General features: G+C 40.9%; 1 protein-coding gene across 4 annotated transcripts in view; it reads right to left on the bottom strand.

Moving 5' to 3' along the window:
- UNC80 (unc-80 homolog, NALCN channel complex subunit) overlaps positions 1–15,237 on the bottom strand; it is a 225,572-nt gene that overhangs the window by 56,830 nt on the left and 153,505 nt on the right. For all 4 annotated transcript variants that reach the window (XM_043577699.1, XM_043577697.1, XM_043577698.1 and 1 more), the window contains 5 exons: positions 13,443–13,537; positions 11,711–11,800; positions 10,885–10,986; positions 2,240–2,420; positions 868–1,136 (listed from right to left, as the gene is read on the bottom strand). In XM_043577699.1, coding sequence (XP_043433634.1) covers positions 868–1,136; positions 2,240–2,420; positions 10,885–10,986; positions 11,711–11,800; positions 13,443–13,537 — 737 coding nt within the window. The remainder of the gene's footprint in view (positions 1–867; positions 1,137–2,239; positions 2,421–10,884; positions 10,987–11,710; positions 11,801–13,442; positions 13,538–15,237) is intronic.

Genomic DNA, 15,237 nt, shown 5'->3' with positions numbered 1-15,237 from the left:
TATAAGTGATCTTTATTTTCTTCTTTAAACTTTATTTTCTGAATGTTATAATGAGCATTTGCTTTTGGTAATCAGTAAGAAAAGTTATAGAAATAGAGAAAATTCCAACTATTTAAAAATAGGAGAGGCCTGATACTAAAAGAAAACTTCTTGCCCCTATAGGTTGAACAAATTCTACTTTGCACAAGCATGTATTACTTTTATAATTTTTATTGAAATTTCCATAGTAGAGAATTAGGGTGAGCCCCTAGGGTTTGTTTGAACTTCATCCAGTACTCCTAAACCTAGCCAGATACACATTAGACAGGAGTACATGGAAACAATTTCTGCTGAATTCACCTCCTCCAATCTCAGCATAGTAAGTTTAATAGCAACAGAAATCTCTATTCAGATAGAGATCAGAGAATCTCTCAGGAGAAACATCAGCTGAATACTTGCTGTACATTTGAATAAAAAGAGCAGCGATTCCCAAATTTCTAGGGCACTAGAACCACCTGGAGGTCTTGTAAAAACCCAGGTTAATGGGTCCTGACTCCACTGTTTCTGATTAAATAGAGGGTGGGACCCAAGAATTCGTCTAACACATTCCCAGGTGATGTTGGTGCTCTGGTCTAGAGACCACACTTTGAGAAGCACTCACAGAGTGGCTAGAAGAAATGGGAAAGCAAATTCCAGGTCTGGAAGATCTGAGGATAGAATGGATATCTTAGGATATTGTGACCTTTTGGAAATTTCTGGGGAGATTTCATTTGGTGCCTTTGCTGCCACAAAAGAAGATAATTCTATCATTAAAAAGGTTTACCACAGATCTTGTTGACCTGCCATCTGGGCAGTTAATTATGTGTTAGAAGAGTAGAGCCATGGCACCTGCAGCATGGTGGGCAGAATCCACTGGTAGCCACTGAGAGAGAAAAGGTGATTGAAGTGCACAGCGCTGTTGATGACGGTGGCAGCGTACTGCCTGAGCAGGGCACTGTCTTCTGGGTGGAGGATCAGAGCCCCATTGAAAACGTTGAGGAAGAGCATGATTTCATCTCCCCAGGGAAACTCGCTTGGCATGCCCAGGAACATCTCCTCCAGGAGCTGGATCCACAAGCTTTTCTGAAGAGTGTCGAGGCCAAACAGCTCCTTCCCAGCTGTGAGAACATGAAACAGCAGAGACAGAATTAGCCCCACACCAATCCTGTCAGCGTGGGAGGGCAATCAAACCGGAGGACGCTGCTGTTTCCCATTTGCTCCAGCTCCGGGACGTGAAGATAAGATGCACTGCTGAAACGCTTCCCAGCACACATGGCTGGCGCTGGTATCACACTCCCTAGTTCTCAAAGGACTTCCATCATCACCTCTTTGATTCAACTCTGTAGGCAACACAGGGCTGGCATTTGCAGCATGTTGCTACTGAATAAGCAGTGGCTTTGAGGAAAAAAAAAATAGGCTGTTTCAGAGAGAAAATGGCAGGGTTGGGACTGCGTCTAGATCTTTTAACTCCTGGACAGACTAGAGCTCTTTCTACTATTTGTTCTGGAGCTTCTGAGTGAAGACACTGAACACTGGGATGCTAATTGAAGTGTCTCAAAGGAGTAACATAGTAAGGTTTCAAAACAAGTTTCTTTTTGTCTGTCTCGGGCTCCCTCTCAATTCAGGTGTAATTTAGATAGAGTAAAACATGCACAGATCTCAAATATAGAGCTTAGTGAGTTTTGGCAAAAATACACACCCATGTGACCAACATACCAGTCAATACATAGACCATTTTCATCACCTCAGAAAGTTCCCTCAGGCCCCTTTCCAGAAAATCCAGCTCCCCTATCCCCATCCCAGAAGCAGCCACTGTCCTGATTTCTGTAATTAGTTTTGCCCCTTTCTGAACGGCCTATGAACACCCATTCTTCACTTAGTCAAGTACTTCCTTAACAATACCATACTATTTCCTTCAACTGCTTATGATTAGCTTAGAGGATGGGTCTCAAAGTTTGATCCCTGGAATAACAGCATCAACATCACCTGGGAACTTGTTAAAATTCAAGTTCCCAGGCTCCATTCCAGAACTACCGAATCAGAAGCATGGGAGGGTGGAGCCCAGCAATCTGTGTTTTGTGAAGTCCTCCAGGTGATCCTGATGCACTCAAGGCTGAGAAACAACGGCTTAGAAAACTGTCTGCTGGTTAAGAGGCTTTCCAGCTGAGGACAAATCCAGGGCTTGGGAAGCCCAAGGGAGGAAATGCTTTCCTCCTGATACCTTGTGGATCACTGAAGAGTGAAAATTCAGCGTCAATAGCACTTCGGGGGAATGAGGGTAGTCGGAGGAGGTCTTCCTGGAGCATGGAGACGTGAGACTGCTTGTGGGCTGTGGGGATCTTCTGGGTCAGGGAGATGAGAAACAAAACCCGCCCAACTTCCTCCAGCTTCCGAGTGAACACCTGGCAGCAAACAAAGGCAGGAGTAGAGGAAAAGTAGAATTAGCAACTCTGATATTAAAAGGAGTGAAGAAATTGAAATAAAATATTTAATAGCAAACGGGGCTGATAAAAAATTAAGGGGAGTGGTGAATTGAGAGAGAAATGTTTTTTTTTTCTTTACCACATAGAAAGAGCAAACAATGCTTGATTGACTCTCACTTCCTGTCTCCGTCTGCTCCACAGAAGGAAGTGTTTCTTACGGGGTTTGCAGGCTGGGGGAGCACAATGCAAGCATTGTCAGGAATAGTTCGATATTAAATAGAGCCCATTTGTTTGGATGGCATAATATGGAAGATCTTTTACAACAGGAGCCAGTCAGTTCCAAGTGCCTCTACCATTTCCACTGATGCCTTAAGCTGTTTCTTGTCAGTTCTGGGTTTTTCTCTTAAAAAAAAGACTGAAATGGGATCCAGGAGAAACCTATCTTGGGACAAAGCTGATGGGACTAGATGGCATGGACATAATTCTCTTGGATCCTTCTCTTTGTTCCTTATCTATTGATGATCGGTGAGCAGAGGGTGTGGTCCATAAGCAGTTGGAGGCTGCTAAGGAAATTCCCATGCCAGAATCATAAGCCTGCATATCACTCTCTCCCTGCAGAACTCAGGAAGAGATCTTAAGATTCCAACTTAGAGTGTACGTAGAACAAGAACCTCATTTTGTGCTATTTTTAAAGACATGTTCTTAAACATAAAGAGGGATACACTAGCAAAGTGCTATTATTGATTATGATTTTAATTCTTTTGCGGCTAAAATCAAGGGCTGGGATAATTTGGGGAAAGTCATTCTAGAAATGATATATACTTAAGATCTTGCAGTTTTGGAGCTGCCATCTGACCTCGCACTCCCTCGGTTTCAGAGGTGCACCCAGTCTGACCCCAGACACAGCCCAGGAAAGGAAGTGCCTGCTGTCTGAAAGCACCTGACAGAGCAGCTACAAAGCTAGACTCCAGGAGGGACTTATGGCCTCCAGAGCCTGCGAGAAAGCGGCAAGCTCAGGGGAGCTCAACAGGCCAGTGTCAGACAGCCCACTATGATCTTGCATTTGTGCCTGGAATAAAATCAAGAACAGGATGACTGAGGATAGAGCTCTAACAGTCCCAGCAGAGAAAAAAATAACCTTGCGTTTTTTGGGAAGGAAGATGGCGGCGTAGGAGGACGTTGGGCTCAGTGCATCCTGCTGACCACTTGGATTCCACTCACACCTGCCTAAATAACCCAGAAAACTGCCAGAAGACTAGCAGAATGGACTCTCCAGAGCCAAGTGTAGACGAGAGGCCCACGGAAGAGGGTAGGAAGGGTGGAGAGGCGTTGCATGCTACATGGACTGGTGGGAGGGAGCCAGGGCAGCGGAGGGGCAGCCAGCCCACCCTACAAGGCAGAGCCCCCAAGTCTGGCTTGCAAAAGTGGAGGGGCCAGGCGGAGTGTGTTCTGATAGCCAGCAGGACTTAACATCTGGAATGTTATAAGTCAACAGTTCTGCTCCGAGAGTGGGAGGGCTAGAGGACAACGGGAGGGAAAGGTGTTGAGCCCCGGAAGACAGAGCTCAGCTCGGCAGGGAACAAAGGCACTGGCCAGTGCCATCTCCCTCTCACATCCCCCAGGCAAAATCCCAAAGGGACCAGTTCCCATCACAGAACTTGCTTGCACCACGCAAACACCCAATGCTGTGCTTCTGTGGATCCATTCCTCCAATGGGTCTGCCTCCCTCCTGGTGCCACAGGGCGCCTCCCGAAGTGGACCACCGAAGGCAAAGTGAGCTGAGTCTGCCCCTCCCGCTCCTGTGCACCTTGCGGATCCACCCTGGTAAATACGCCAGATCCCATCGAAGCAGCACCACAAGCCTGGCGGTGTGCAAGTAGCTCAGACAGGGGCCACACCACTCAACAGTGAGTCCTGCCTCTGGGAGAGGGGAAGATAAGGTACACACCAGTCTGACTGTGGCCCCAGCAGTGGGCTGGGGGCAGACATTAGGTCTGACTGTGGCCCCACCCACTAACGCAAGTTACTATAGACAGCACAGAGGAAGAGCCCTGCAGTTCCGCGCCACTCCAGGGACTATCCAAAATGACGAAATGGAAGAATTCTCCTCAAAAGAAACTCCAGGAAGTAGCAACAGCTAATGAACTAAACAAAAACGATTTAAGCAATGTAACAGAAAATTAATTTAAAATAATAGTCATAAAATTAATCTCTGGGCTTGAAAAAAGTATAGAGGACAGCAGAGAATCTATTGCTACAGAGATCAAGGGACTAAGAAACAGTCATGAGGAGCTAAAAAATGCTATAAATGAGGTGCAAAATAAAATGGAGGCGACCACAGCTCAGATTGAAGAGGCAGAGGAGAGAATAGGTGAATTAGAAGATAAAATTATAGAAAAAGAGGAAGCTGAGAAAAAGAGAGATAAAAAAATCCAGGAGTATGAGGGGAGAATTAGAGAACTAAGTGACACAATTAAATGCAAAAATATACGCATAATTGGTATTCCAGAGGAGGAAGAGAGAGGAAAGGTGCTGAAGGTGTACTTGAAGAAATCATAGCTGAGAACTTCCCTGATCTGGGGAAGGAAAAAGGCATTGAAATCCAAGAGGCACAGAGAACTCCCTTCTGATGTAACTTGAATCGATCTTCTGCACGACATATCATAGTGAAGCTGGCAAAATACAAGGTTAAAGAGAAAATTCTGAAAGCAGCTAGAGATAAACGTGCTCTAACATATAAAGGGAGAATGATAAGACCAGTGACGGATCTCTCTACTGAAACTTGGCAGGCCAGAAAGGAATGGCAGGAAATCTTCAATGTGAGGAACAGAAAAAATATGCAGCCGAGAATCCTTTATCCAGCAAGTCTGTCATTTAGAATAGAAGGAGAGATCAAGGTCTTCTGAAACAAACAAACACTGAAGGAATTCATCACCACTAAACCTGCCCTACAAGAGATCCTAAGGGGGATTCTGTGAGTGAAATGTTGCAAGGACCACAAAGTACCAGAGACATCACTACAAGCAGGAAAACTACAGACATCACAATGACTCTAAACACATATCTTTCTATAATAACACTGAATGTAAATGGAGTAAATGCTCCAACCAAAAGACACAGGGTATCAGAATGGATAAAAAAACAAGACCCATCTATTTTCTGTCTACAAGAGACTCATTTTAGACCTGAGGACACCTTCAGATTAAGAGTGAGGGGATGGAGAACTATCTATCATGCTACTGGAAGTCAAAAGAAAGCTGGAGTAGCCATACATATGTCAGACAAACTAGACTTTAAATTAAAGGCTGTAACAAGAAATGAAGAAGGGCATTATATAATAACTACAGGGTCTATCCATCAGGAAGAGCTAACAATTATAAATGTCTATGTGCTGAATACGGAGGCCCCAATAATTAATTATAAATAATTGTCATAAAACAATCAAAACATAAGCAACCTTATTGATAAGAATAAGGCAATTTCAGGGGACTTTAATACTCCACTTACAACAATGGATAAATCATCTAGACACAGGATCAATAAAGAAACAAGGGCCCTGAATGATACATTGGATCAGATGGACTTGACAGATATAGTTAGAACTCTGCATCCCAAAGCAATAGAATATATTTTCTTCTCGAGTGCACATGGAACATTCTCCAAGATAGATCACATACGGGGTCACAAAACAGCCCTTCATAAGTATACAAGAATTGGAATCATACCATGCATACTTTCAGACCACAATGCTATGCAGCTTGAAATCAACTACAGGAAAAAGTCTGGAAAACTTCCAAAAGCATGGAGGTTAAAGAACCCCTACTAAAGAATGAATGGGTCAACCAGGCAATTAGAGAAGAAATTAAGAACTATATGGAAACAAATGAAAATGAAAATACACCAATCCAAACGCTTTGGGACGCAGCGAAGGCAGTCCTCAGAGGAAAATACATTGCAATCCAGGCCTATCTCAAGAAACAAGAAAAATCTTGTTTTACAAATCTAACAGCACACCTAAAGGAAATAGAAGCAGAACAGCCAAGACACCCCAAACCCTGCAGAAGAAGAGAAATAATAAAGATCAGAGCAGAAATAAACAATATAGAATCTAAAAAAAAACTGTAGAGCAGATCAATGAAACCAAGAGTTGGTTTTTTGAAAATATAAACAAAATTGATAAACCTCTAGCCAGGCTTCTCAAAAAGAAAAGGGAGATGACCCAAAGAGATAAATTCATGAATGAAAATGGAATTATTACAACCAATCCCTCAGAAATACAAGCAATTATCAGGGAATACTATGAAAAATTATATGCCAACAAACTGGACAACCTGGAAGAAATGGACAAATTCCTGAACACCCACACTCTTCCACAACTCAAACAGGAAGAAATAGAAAACTTGAACAAACCCATAACCAGTGAAGAGATTGAATCAGTTCTCAAAAATCTCCCAACAAATAAGAGTCCAGGACCAGATGGCTTCCCTGGGGAATTCTACCAGACATTTAAAGCAGAGATAATACCTATCCTTCTCAAGCTGTTCCAAAAAATAGAAAGGGAAGGAAAACTTCCAGACTCATTCTATGAAGCCAGAATTACTTTGATTCCTAAACCAGACAGAGACCCAGCAAAAAAAGAGAACTACAGGCCAATATCCCTGATGAATATGGATGTAAAAATGCTCAACAAGATACTAGCAAATCAAATTCAACAGCATATAAAAAGGATTAGTCACCATGATCAAGTGGGATTCATTCCTGGGCTGCAGGGCTCCTTCAACATTCGCAAATCAACCAATGTGATACATCACATTAATAAAAGAAAAGTTAAGAACCATATGATCCTGTCAATCAATGCAGAAAAAGCATTTGACAAAATTCAGCATCTTTCTTAATAAAAACCCTCGAGAAAGTCGGGACAGAAGGACCATACTTAAACATCATAAAAGCCATTTATGAAAAGCCCACAGCTAATATCATCCTCAATGGGGAAAAACTGAGAGGTTTCTCCCTGAGATCAGGAACACGACAGGGATGCCCACTCTCACCGCTGTTGTTTAATATAGTGTTGGAAGTTCTAGCATCAGCAGTCAGACAACAAAAGGAAATCAAAGGCATCAAAATTGGCAAAGATGAAGTTAAGCTTTCACTTTTTGCAGATGACATAATATTATACATGGAAAATCTGATAGACTCCACCAAAAGTCTGCTAGAACTGATACATGAATTCAGCAAAGTTGCAGCATACAAAATCAATGTACAGAAATCAGTTGCATTCTTATAAGAATAAGAATAAGAATAAGAATAAGAATAAGAATGCTTCTAATAATGAAGCAACAGAAAGACAAAGAAACTGATTGCATTCACAATTGCACCAAGAAGCATAAAATACCTAGGAATAAACCTAACCAAAGATGTAAAAGATCTGTATGCTGACAACTATAGAAAGATTATGAAGGAAATTGAAGAAGATATAAAGAAATGGAAAAACATTCTGTGCTCATGGATTGGAAGAATAAATATTGTCAAAGTGTCAACACTACCCAAAGCTATCTACACATTCAATGCAATCCCAATCAAACTTGCACCAGCATTCTTCTAGAAGCTAGAACAAGCAATCGTAAAATTTGTATAGAACCACAAAAGGCCCCAAATAGCCAAAGTAATTTTGAAGAAGAAGACCAAAGCCGGAAGCATCACAATCCCAGACTTTAGCCTCTACTACAAAGCTGTAATCATCAAGACAGCATTGGTATTGGCACAAAAACAGACACATAGACCAATGGCATAGAATAGAAACCCCAGAACCAGACCCACAAAAGTATGGCCAACTAATCTTTGACAAAGCAGGAAAGAACATCCAATGGAAAAAAGACAGTCTGTCTCTTTAACAAATGGTGCTGGGAGAACTGGACAGCAACATGCAGAAGGATGAAACTAGACCACTTTCTTACACCATTCACAAAAATAAACTCAAAATGGATAAAGGACCTGAATGTGAGACAGGAAACCATCAAAACCCTAGAGGAGAAAGCAGGAAAAAACCTCTCTGATATCAGCCGCAGCACTTACTTGACACATCCCCAAAGGCAAGGGAATTAAAAGCAAAAATGAACTTGGGACCTCATCAAGATAAAAAGCTTCTGTACTGCAAAGGAAACAATCAACAAAACTAAAAGACAACCAACGGAATGGGAAAAGATATTTGCAAATGACATATCAGACAAAGGACTAGTATCCAAAATCTATAAAGAGCTCACCAAACTCCACACTCGAAAAACAAATAACCCAGTGAAGAAATGGGCAGAAAACATGAATAGACACTTCTCTAAAGAAGACACCCGGATGGCCAACAGGCACATGAAAAGATGCTCAACGTCGCTCCTCATCAAGGAAATACAAATCAAAACACCCTGAGATACCACCTCATGCCAGTCAGAGTGGCTAAAATGAACAAATCAGGAGACTATAGATGCTGGAGAGGATGTGGAGAAACGGGAACCCTCTTGCACTGTTGGTGGGAATGCAAACTGGTCCAGCTGCTCTGGAAAACAGTGTGGAGGTTCCTCAAAAAATTAAAAATAGACCTACCCTATGACCCAGCAATAGCACTGCTAGGAATTTACCCAAGGGATACAGGAGTGCTGATGCATAGGGGCACTTTTACCCCAATGTTTACAGCAGCACTCTTTATGGAAAAGAGCCTAAATTATGGAAAGAGCCTAAATGTCCATCAACTGATGAATGGATAAAGAAATTGTGGTTTATATACACAATGGAGTACCCCGTGGCAATGAGAAAGAATAAAATATGGCCCTTTGTAGCAACATGGATGGAACTGGAGAGTGTGATGCTAAGTGAAATAAGCCATACAGAGAAAGACAGATACCATATGGTTTCACTCTTGTGTGGATCCTGAGAAACTTAACAGAAACCCATGGGGGAGGGGAAGGAAAAAAAAAAAAAAGAGGTTAGAGTGGGAGAAAGCCAAAGCATAAGAGACTCTTAAAAACTGAGAACAAACTGAGGATTGATGGGGGGTGGGAGGGAGGGGAGGGGGGGTGATGGGTATTGAGGAGGGCACCTTTTGGGATGAACACTGGGTGTTGTATGGAAACCAATTTGACAGTAAATTTCCTATTAAAATAAAAAAAAAGATCTTGCAGTTTTACCCAACACCTCACATTTTGTAACACATTCACAATTCAGGTAGTTAATACTAACTCATATATGTGTGTGTGTGTGTGTATGTGTATTTTTTTATTTTTTATTTATTTTTAATTTTTAAGTAATCTCTACACGTGATGTGGGGCTTGAACTCGCAACCCCCGAGATCAAGAGTTGCATGCTCCAGTAAGCCAGCCAGATGCCCCAATGCTAACTGTATTTTTAATTATTTAATTGGTCTAACTCTGTACCATTCTCATTCATTTCATGAAGGTATTTTTGAACAGTCTGATGCCAAATTGATCTTGGTATGTGCAAAAAACCTGAAATGATAAATTATCCTGAAATTCTGGTTTAGACATTTTATTACAAATAAGTGAATGTAACATATAGACTGTATTAAAATTGTATCATTATTAGAATTGTGGACTGTAGCAATATTTTGCATGCAAACTAGTGAATTTCCTTATTCTGGTCTTCAATCTTAAATATAAGTACAACTGCTTGATTACATTTCCTCCTGTTTTAAGGGAAGTTAGTAACATGCCTAAGGTCAGATGACTGGTCAGTGGCAGAGCTATGACTGTGTCCAAATCTGTATACCTTAGTTCAGTGCTTTTCTCAAGCATAATACATTTGTCCCTTTTATTTTATTTTTTCCCAGCTAGTGTAAACATCTCGGGCAAACTTCTAATAGCTACATTATGTGTGCTTCCAATCCTGTTTTACAAAACTGTGAAAAGAAAACTTGGAAACTAGTAGGTAAATAAATTAGATTTCTAGTGGTAGGGCACCTGGGTGGCTCAGCCGGTTAAGCATCTGACTGTGGCTTAGGTCATTATTTTGCGGTTCATGAGTTCGAGCTCCACATAGGGCTCTATGCTGACAGCTCAGAGCCTGGAGCCTGCTTCAGATTCTGTGTCTCCCTCTCTCTCTCTGCCCCTCCTCTGCTCATGTTCTGTCTGTCTGTCTCTCTCTCAAAAATAAATAAACCTTAAAAAAAATAAAAGAAGAAGATTTGTAATGTTTATACCCAACAATTTGTTATAGTATTAATCCAACTGAGTGTTCCTTAATACCTCTCCATTATAATCCCATTTATGAAAACTAACACAGTATTTTGGGGAATTATTGATCAAGGGCCTATCTATCAACTCTCTCTAGAGAGGATCGCATCGGAATCATAGAATCTCAGGGTTGGCAACAAGCACATTTACTGATCATCTATCCCAATGACTTGACAAAACCATATAATTAAACAGAGATGGTCAGGCACCTGCTTCTGAATGAGCTCCTGTCCTTTCTCTGGATGCATATGTACAAGATTCAGCTGTGGAGATACTGACCTCCGAAAAGGATAAATATCCCGAACATAGGTCTGTGGCAGGATTACACAAAGAGAAAACAAGAGTTCAAATGATTAAAACTTTACTGTCATTTCCTCTTTACCCAAAGGTCAAAGAAAGCTATGTATTTGATAATGGTTTAATCACTTTATGCTTCCCAATTCTATAAAATCCCAGGGAAGATAAACCCCCCTCCTCAGGAACGTGTCAAACCATTTAGGCTTAGCACCCTTTCCAAACACAAGGGTGCTGCATCAGGAGCAGAGGAGCCAAAGGCAATTTAATAAATGACATTCTGGAGGATGGTCACTGTAAAGTGATGTCAATGATCTTCTTGAGGAGCCCTTTTGGTCATTAGGTCAGGTTATCACAGTCATGCTTAACATAATAGAAAGAGGAACAACAATGACTTTAGCATTCCAAATAGACCATAGTTATTATATGGGCAACTTAATTTTTCATCAAGAGGTGATAGTAATGAGTAACATAGTGCTCTACTTGCCTTATATCCTTTAATTATTACAACCTATAGTAGATAATATCATCATCATCTTCATTTTACAGACAAGGAAAATGAAAGGTAACAAGGTACCATGACTAGTCCAAAGCTATGCTGACAGTAAGGTGGTGTCACCTAAGTGACCATATTCCTAACCTCTAAACAACGATACCTCCCTGAGTGAGAGGGACATTCAGGAAAGGCATGACAAGTTCCTGACATAACTCAACATGAGTGCCATTACTGCATGGTCTCACCTTATTGTAGTGGATAAGATTCCACCGTTTATCCATGAGAAAATAATGTGTTGACTGAGATTCTGGGATATTAAAAAACTCCAGACACTCCTAGAACAATAACAACAAATATAAATAAATGTTAACCCGGAACATATTATGTGCCAGGTAGTAAGCTGAAAGATACAAATATCCTAAAAACAAGGTAACGGCTTACAAGGATTATTATATCTAATGTACTTTTTATATGTATATATATGGATACACATTGGATTTGGATATACAGTTCCGAAGAATGATACAATAAAGACTAGTCATGTAATATAAACCATCTGCCCTCCATGCGCTAAAAGATATACAATTAAAAATTCAGATGGAGTAGTGAACTGTGGAGGCATACTGGCATCTACTGGTCTCAATGTCAGGAAGAAAGCATGTTCAGTGACACCATTAAACATAATAGAAACTACAATTCATTGAGCAATTATTATATAGTGCATTCTAAGGTCAATGCTTTCCATGTAGACAACTTGTATGACTTCACTAGTGTGCCAGTACTGGTGAAAAAGAATCCGAGCTCAGAGAGGTCCTGTTTGATGTAGCACCTGTTGGTTCTAGTTGGAATCAGGCTTTGGACTTACTCTGCCCTCATGCTACTCTGTCATTCAGTGTGAGTTGGAAAACGGAGTGGTTGCTGAAGTTTGCTCCATTAGGCCTTAGAAATTCTCTGGAGATGTCTGGGTGAGGCCTGAGGAGGTTTAATGACCCTTTGTACTGAAATAAGATATACAGGTTTGGTACAACTGAATTTTTCAGAGGCCTTTTCTGCTTATGTCTGGGTCTGGAGCTGTGTTCCAGGAAATCAGATTACCAAAAGTTTGGAATCCAGGTAAGTTGGGAATGGCTGTAGTAGTTTATTTATCACCTTATCTTAAAAACTCTACAGGCATGTGTAACCATGGATTGCCTTTTTTTGGAGGAGCACAGTCTCCATAATCATTAAAACTACTTTCTTGACCCACCTGATTTATTCTCAGATATGTGTTTTCTGCTTCTCCACTAATTTCTGTCATTGCAAGTCAGACTGGATCCATGCAACTAGAGACCCTTTCTGTGGCAGGATCATCAGCCTGAGAGCTGGCAAACCCAGGGCACCTCCAGCACTACCCCAAGTGATGCCAGGAAGCTTCTAAGCAGGAAGAGACAGCATTCCAAGGGGAGTTAGGAGGACACACTAGAGCTTTGGGCTGCTGCTTTAGCTGAGAGAGAACCTGCATGCATTTGCACCTCAATGCAGAGCAAAAATGTCAGTGTGGGGGAAAATTATGCAAGAAAATAGGGGAAGTACACAATAGTGGAACAGATTCTACCAGAGATAAATAAATGCATATATTCATTTGAAGACAGAAAAATGCCACTTAATTCTAAACTGGGTGGTCAATAGCCATAGTTGCAGACATTGTGCATTAAAAAATCACTTCTGTCGGGGTGCCTGGGTGGCTCAGTTGGTTGAGCATCCAACTTCGATAGGTCATGATCTCGCAGTTCATGGGTTCCAACCCCACGTTGGGCTCTGTGTTGACAGCTCAGACCCTGGAGCCTGCTTGGGATTCTGTGTCTCCCTCTCTCTCTGCCTTTCCCCGCCTGCCCTGCCCCCCACCCTACCCCTGCTCACACTCTGTCTCTTTCTCAAAAATAAAATAAAAAAAATAAACATTAGAAAAAAATTATTTCTGTCCAAAGCCATCCCTACCTTTAGCAGGGCTTCAAACTGAGTGTCCTCATGGACTGGTAACTGGGTTGGGATATCACACTCATTCTGTCCATGAACTACCAAGGTTTTGGTACCTATAGAAGGCAAACACAATAATAAACTGAACTCTGCTATAAGAAAGTTTATATTTAAGGCATAAAATATTAAAATATTATCAATAGGCTGATGTTTTTCTTGTTATGATTGTTACTATTAGTGAGTGCTTAAGGTAAATTATCCACTGAACAAATATCACTCCTTTATTTATAGTTAAATATATGTTTTAAATATATTTATTTATCAGGGGCACCTGGGTGGCTCAGTCAGTTACGTGTCCAATTCTTGATTTCAGCTCAGGTCATAATCTCACGTGTTTTGTGGGCTCAAGCCCCACATGAGGCTCTGCCCTTGAAGCACACAGCCTGCTTGGGATTCTCTCTCTCCCTCTTTCTCTGCCCCACCCTGCTTGTGCTCTGTCTCTCTCTCTCTCAAAATAAATAAGCATGAAAAAAATTTAAACAATATTTACTTATTAAATAACAATAGCTTCCATTTATGGAATTCCTGATAACTTTACATGTATTTTATATGCAAAATTATATTTAAATCTCACAGCAACCCTATGGTATGGGTATTATTATTTTCATTCTACAAATAAGAAAACAAAGAAAATAGATTCTTACAAGTAGGAACGTATAAGTAACAAAGACACATTTATTTAGTAGAAGAGTTAGCATTCAAACCTTAAGCATTGCAAAAATATATCCCTTATTTTAAATGACATGATCTTGCAATAATGGTTGAAAAAATATAAACAAGAGATATGAGCAAAACCATGACAAGTTTCCAAAATGTAGTTTAAATTTACATTTTCTCAATTCTACTTGGCTCTGAGTTAATATTTATTCTACTTCATTCATTCATTATAAGTCTTTGCAAACATTATGATATACCTATTTTTATTTTCTTTTTTAAATTTTTTTTTCAACGTTTATTTTTTGGGGGGGACAGAGAGAGACAGAGCATGAACGGGGGAGGGGCAGAGAGAGAGGGAGACACAGAATCGGAAACAGGCTCCAGGCTCCGAGCCATCAGCCCAGAGCCTGACGCGGGGCTCGAACTCACGGACTGCGAGATGGCGACCTGGCTGAAGTCGGACGCTTAACCGACTGCGCCACCCAGGCGCCCCTTATTTTTATTTTCTTAATGAATGTTGGCATTTACTAATTTATTTTATAAGTTTATTTATTTAAGCAATCTCTACACCTGACGTGGGGCTCAAGCTCATGACCACTGAGATTAAGAGCAACATGCTTTGCCTACTGAGCCATCCAGGCGCCCCAATACCTTGATTTTTAATGAGCTGTTTTTAAGTATATGAATGACAATATGAGTTTCTTTGCTATAATAAAAACTGATCACTTGGTTGGATAACAAGCATTATGGAATGCTTGCTGTGAGTCAGTTACGACAGCACGTGTTTTACCTACCTGGACTCACTGATTACTGGTGATTGGGAATGATGAATCACATCCTTATTTTACACACGAGTAAAGACAGCCTGAAAAGGTGATGCGCTTTTTCCTAGCTAATATTAATTGTACAAATAATAAATGTCAGCAACACGACTTTCATGGCCTGCCATACCCTGTGTTCTCATCTCGATATAATTTTGTCTTTCTCAATTTTAATACACGTATCATCTCATATTTCCTTAGTCACTGCACCAGGATAAAGACTTGGCAGAATTCGTATCTTGAACAAAAAACAGCTATCCGAAGCGAAAAGGAACCGC

This window comes from Prionailurus bengalensis, chromosome C1 (assembly GCF_016509475.1).
Source record: "Prionailurus bengalensis isolate Pbe53 chromosome C1, Fcat_Pben_1.1_paternal_pri, whole genome shotgun sequence".
NCBI lineage: Eukaryota > Metazoa > Chordata > Mammalia > Carnivora > Felidae > Prionailurus > Prionailurus bengalensis.
This window is presented reverse-complemented; position numbering and strand designations above follow the sequence as displayed.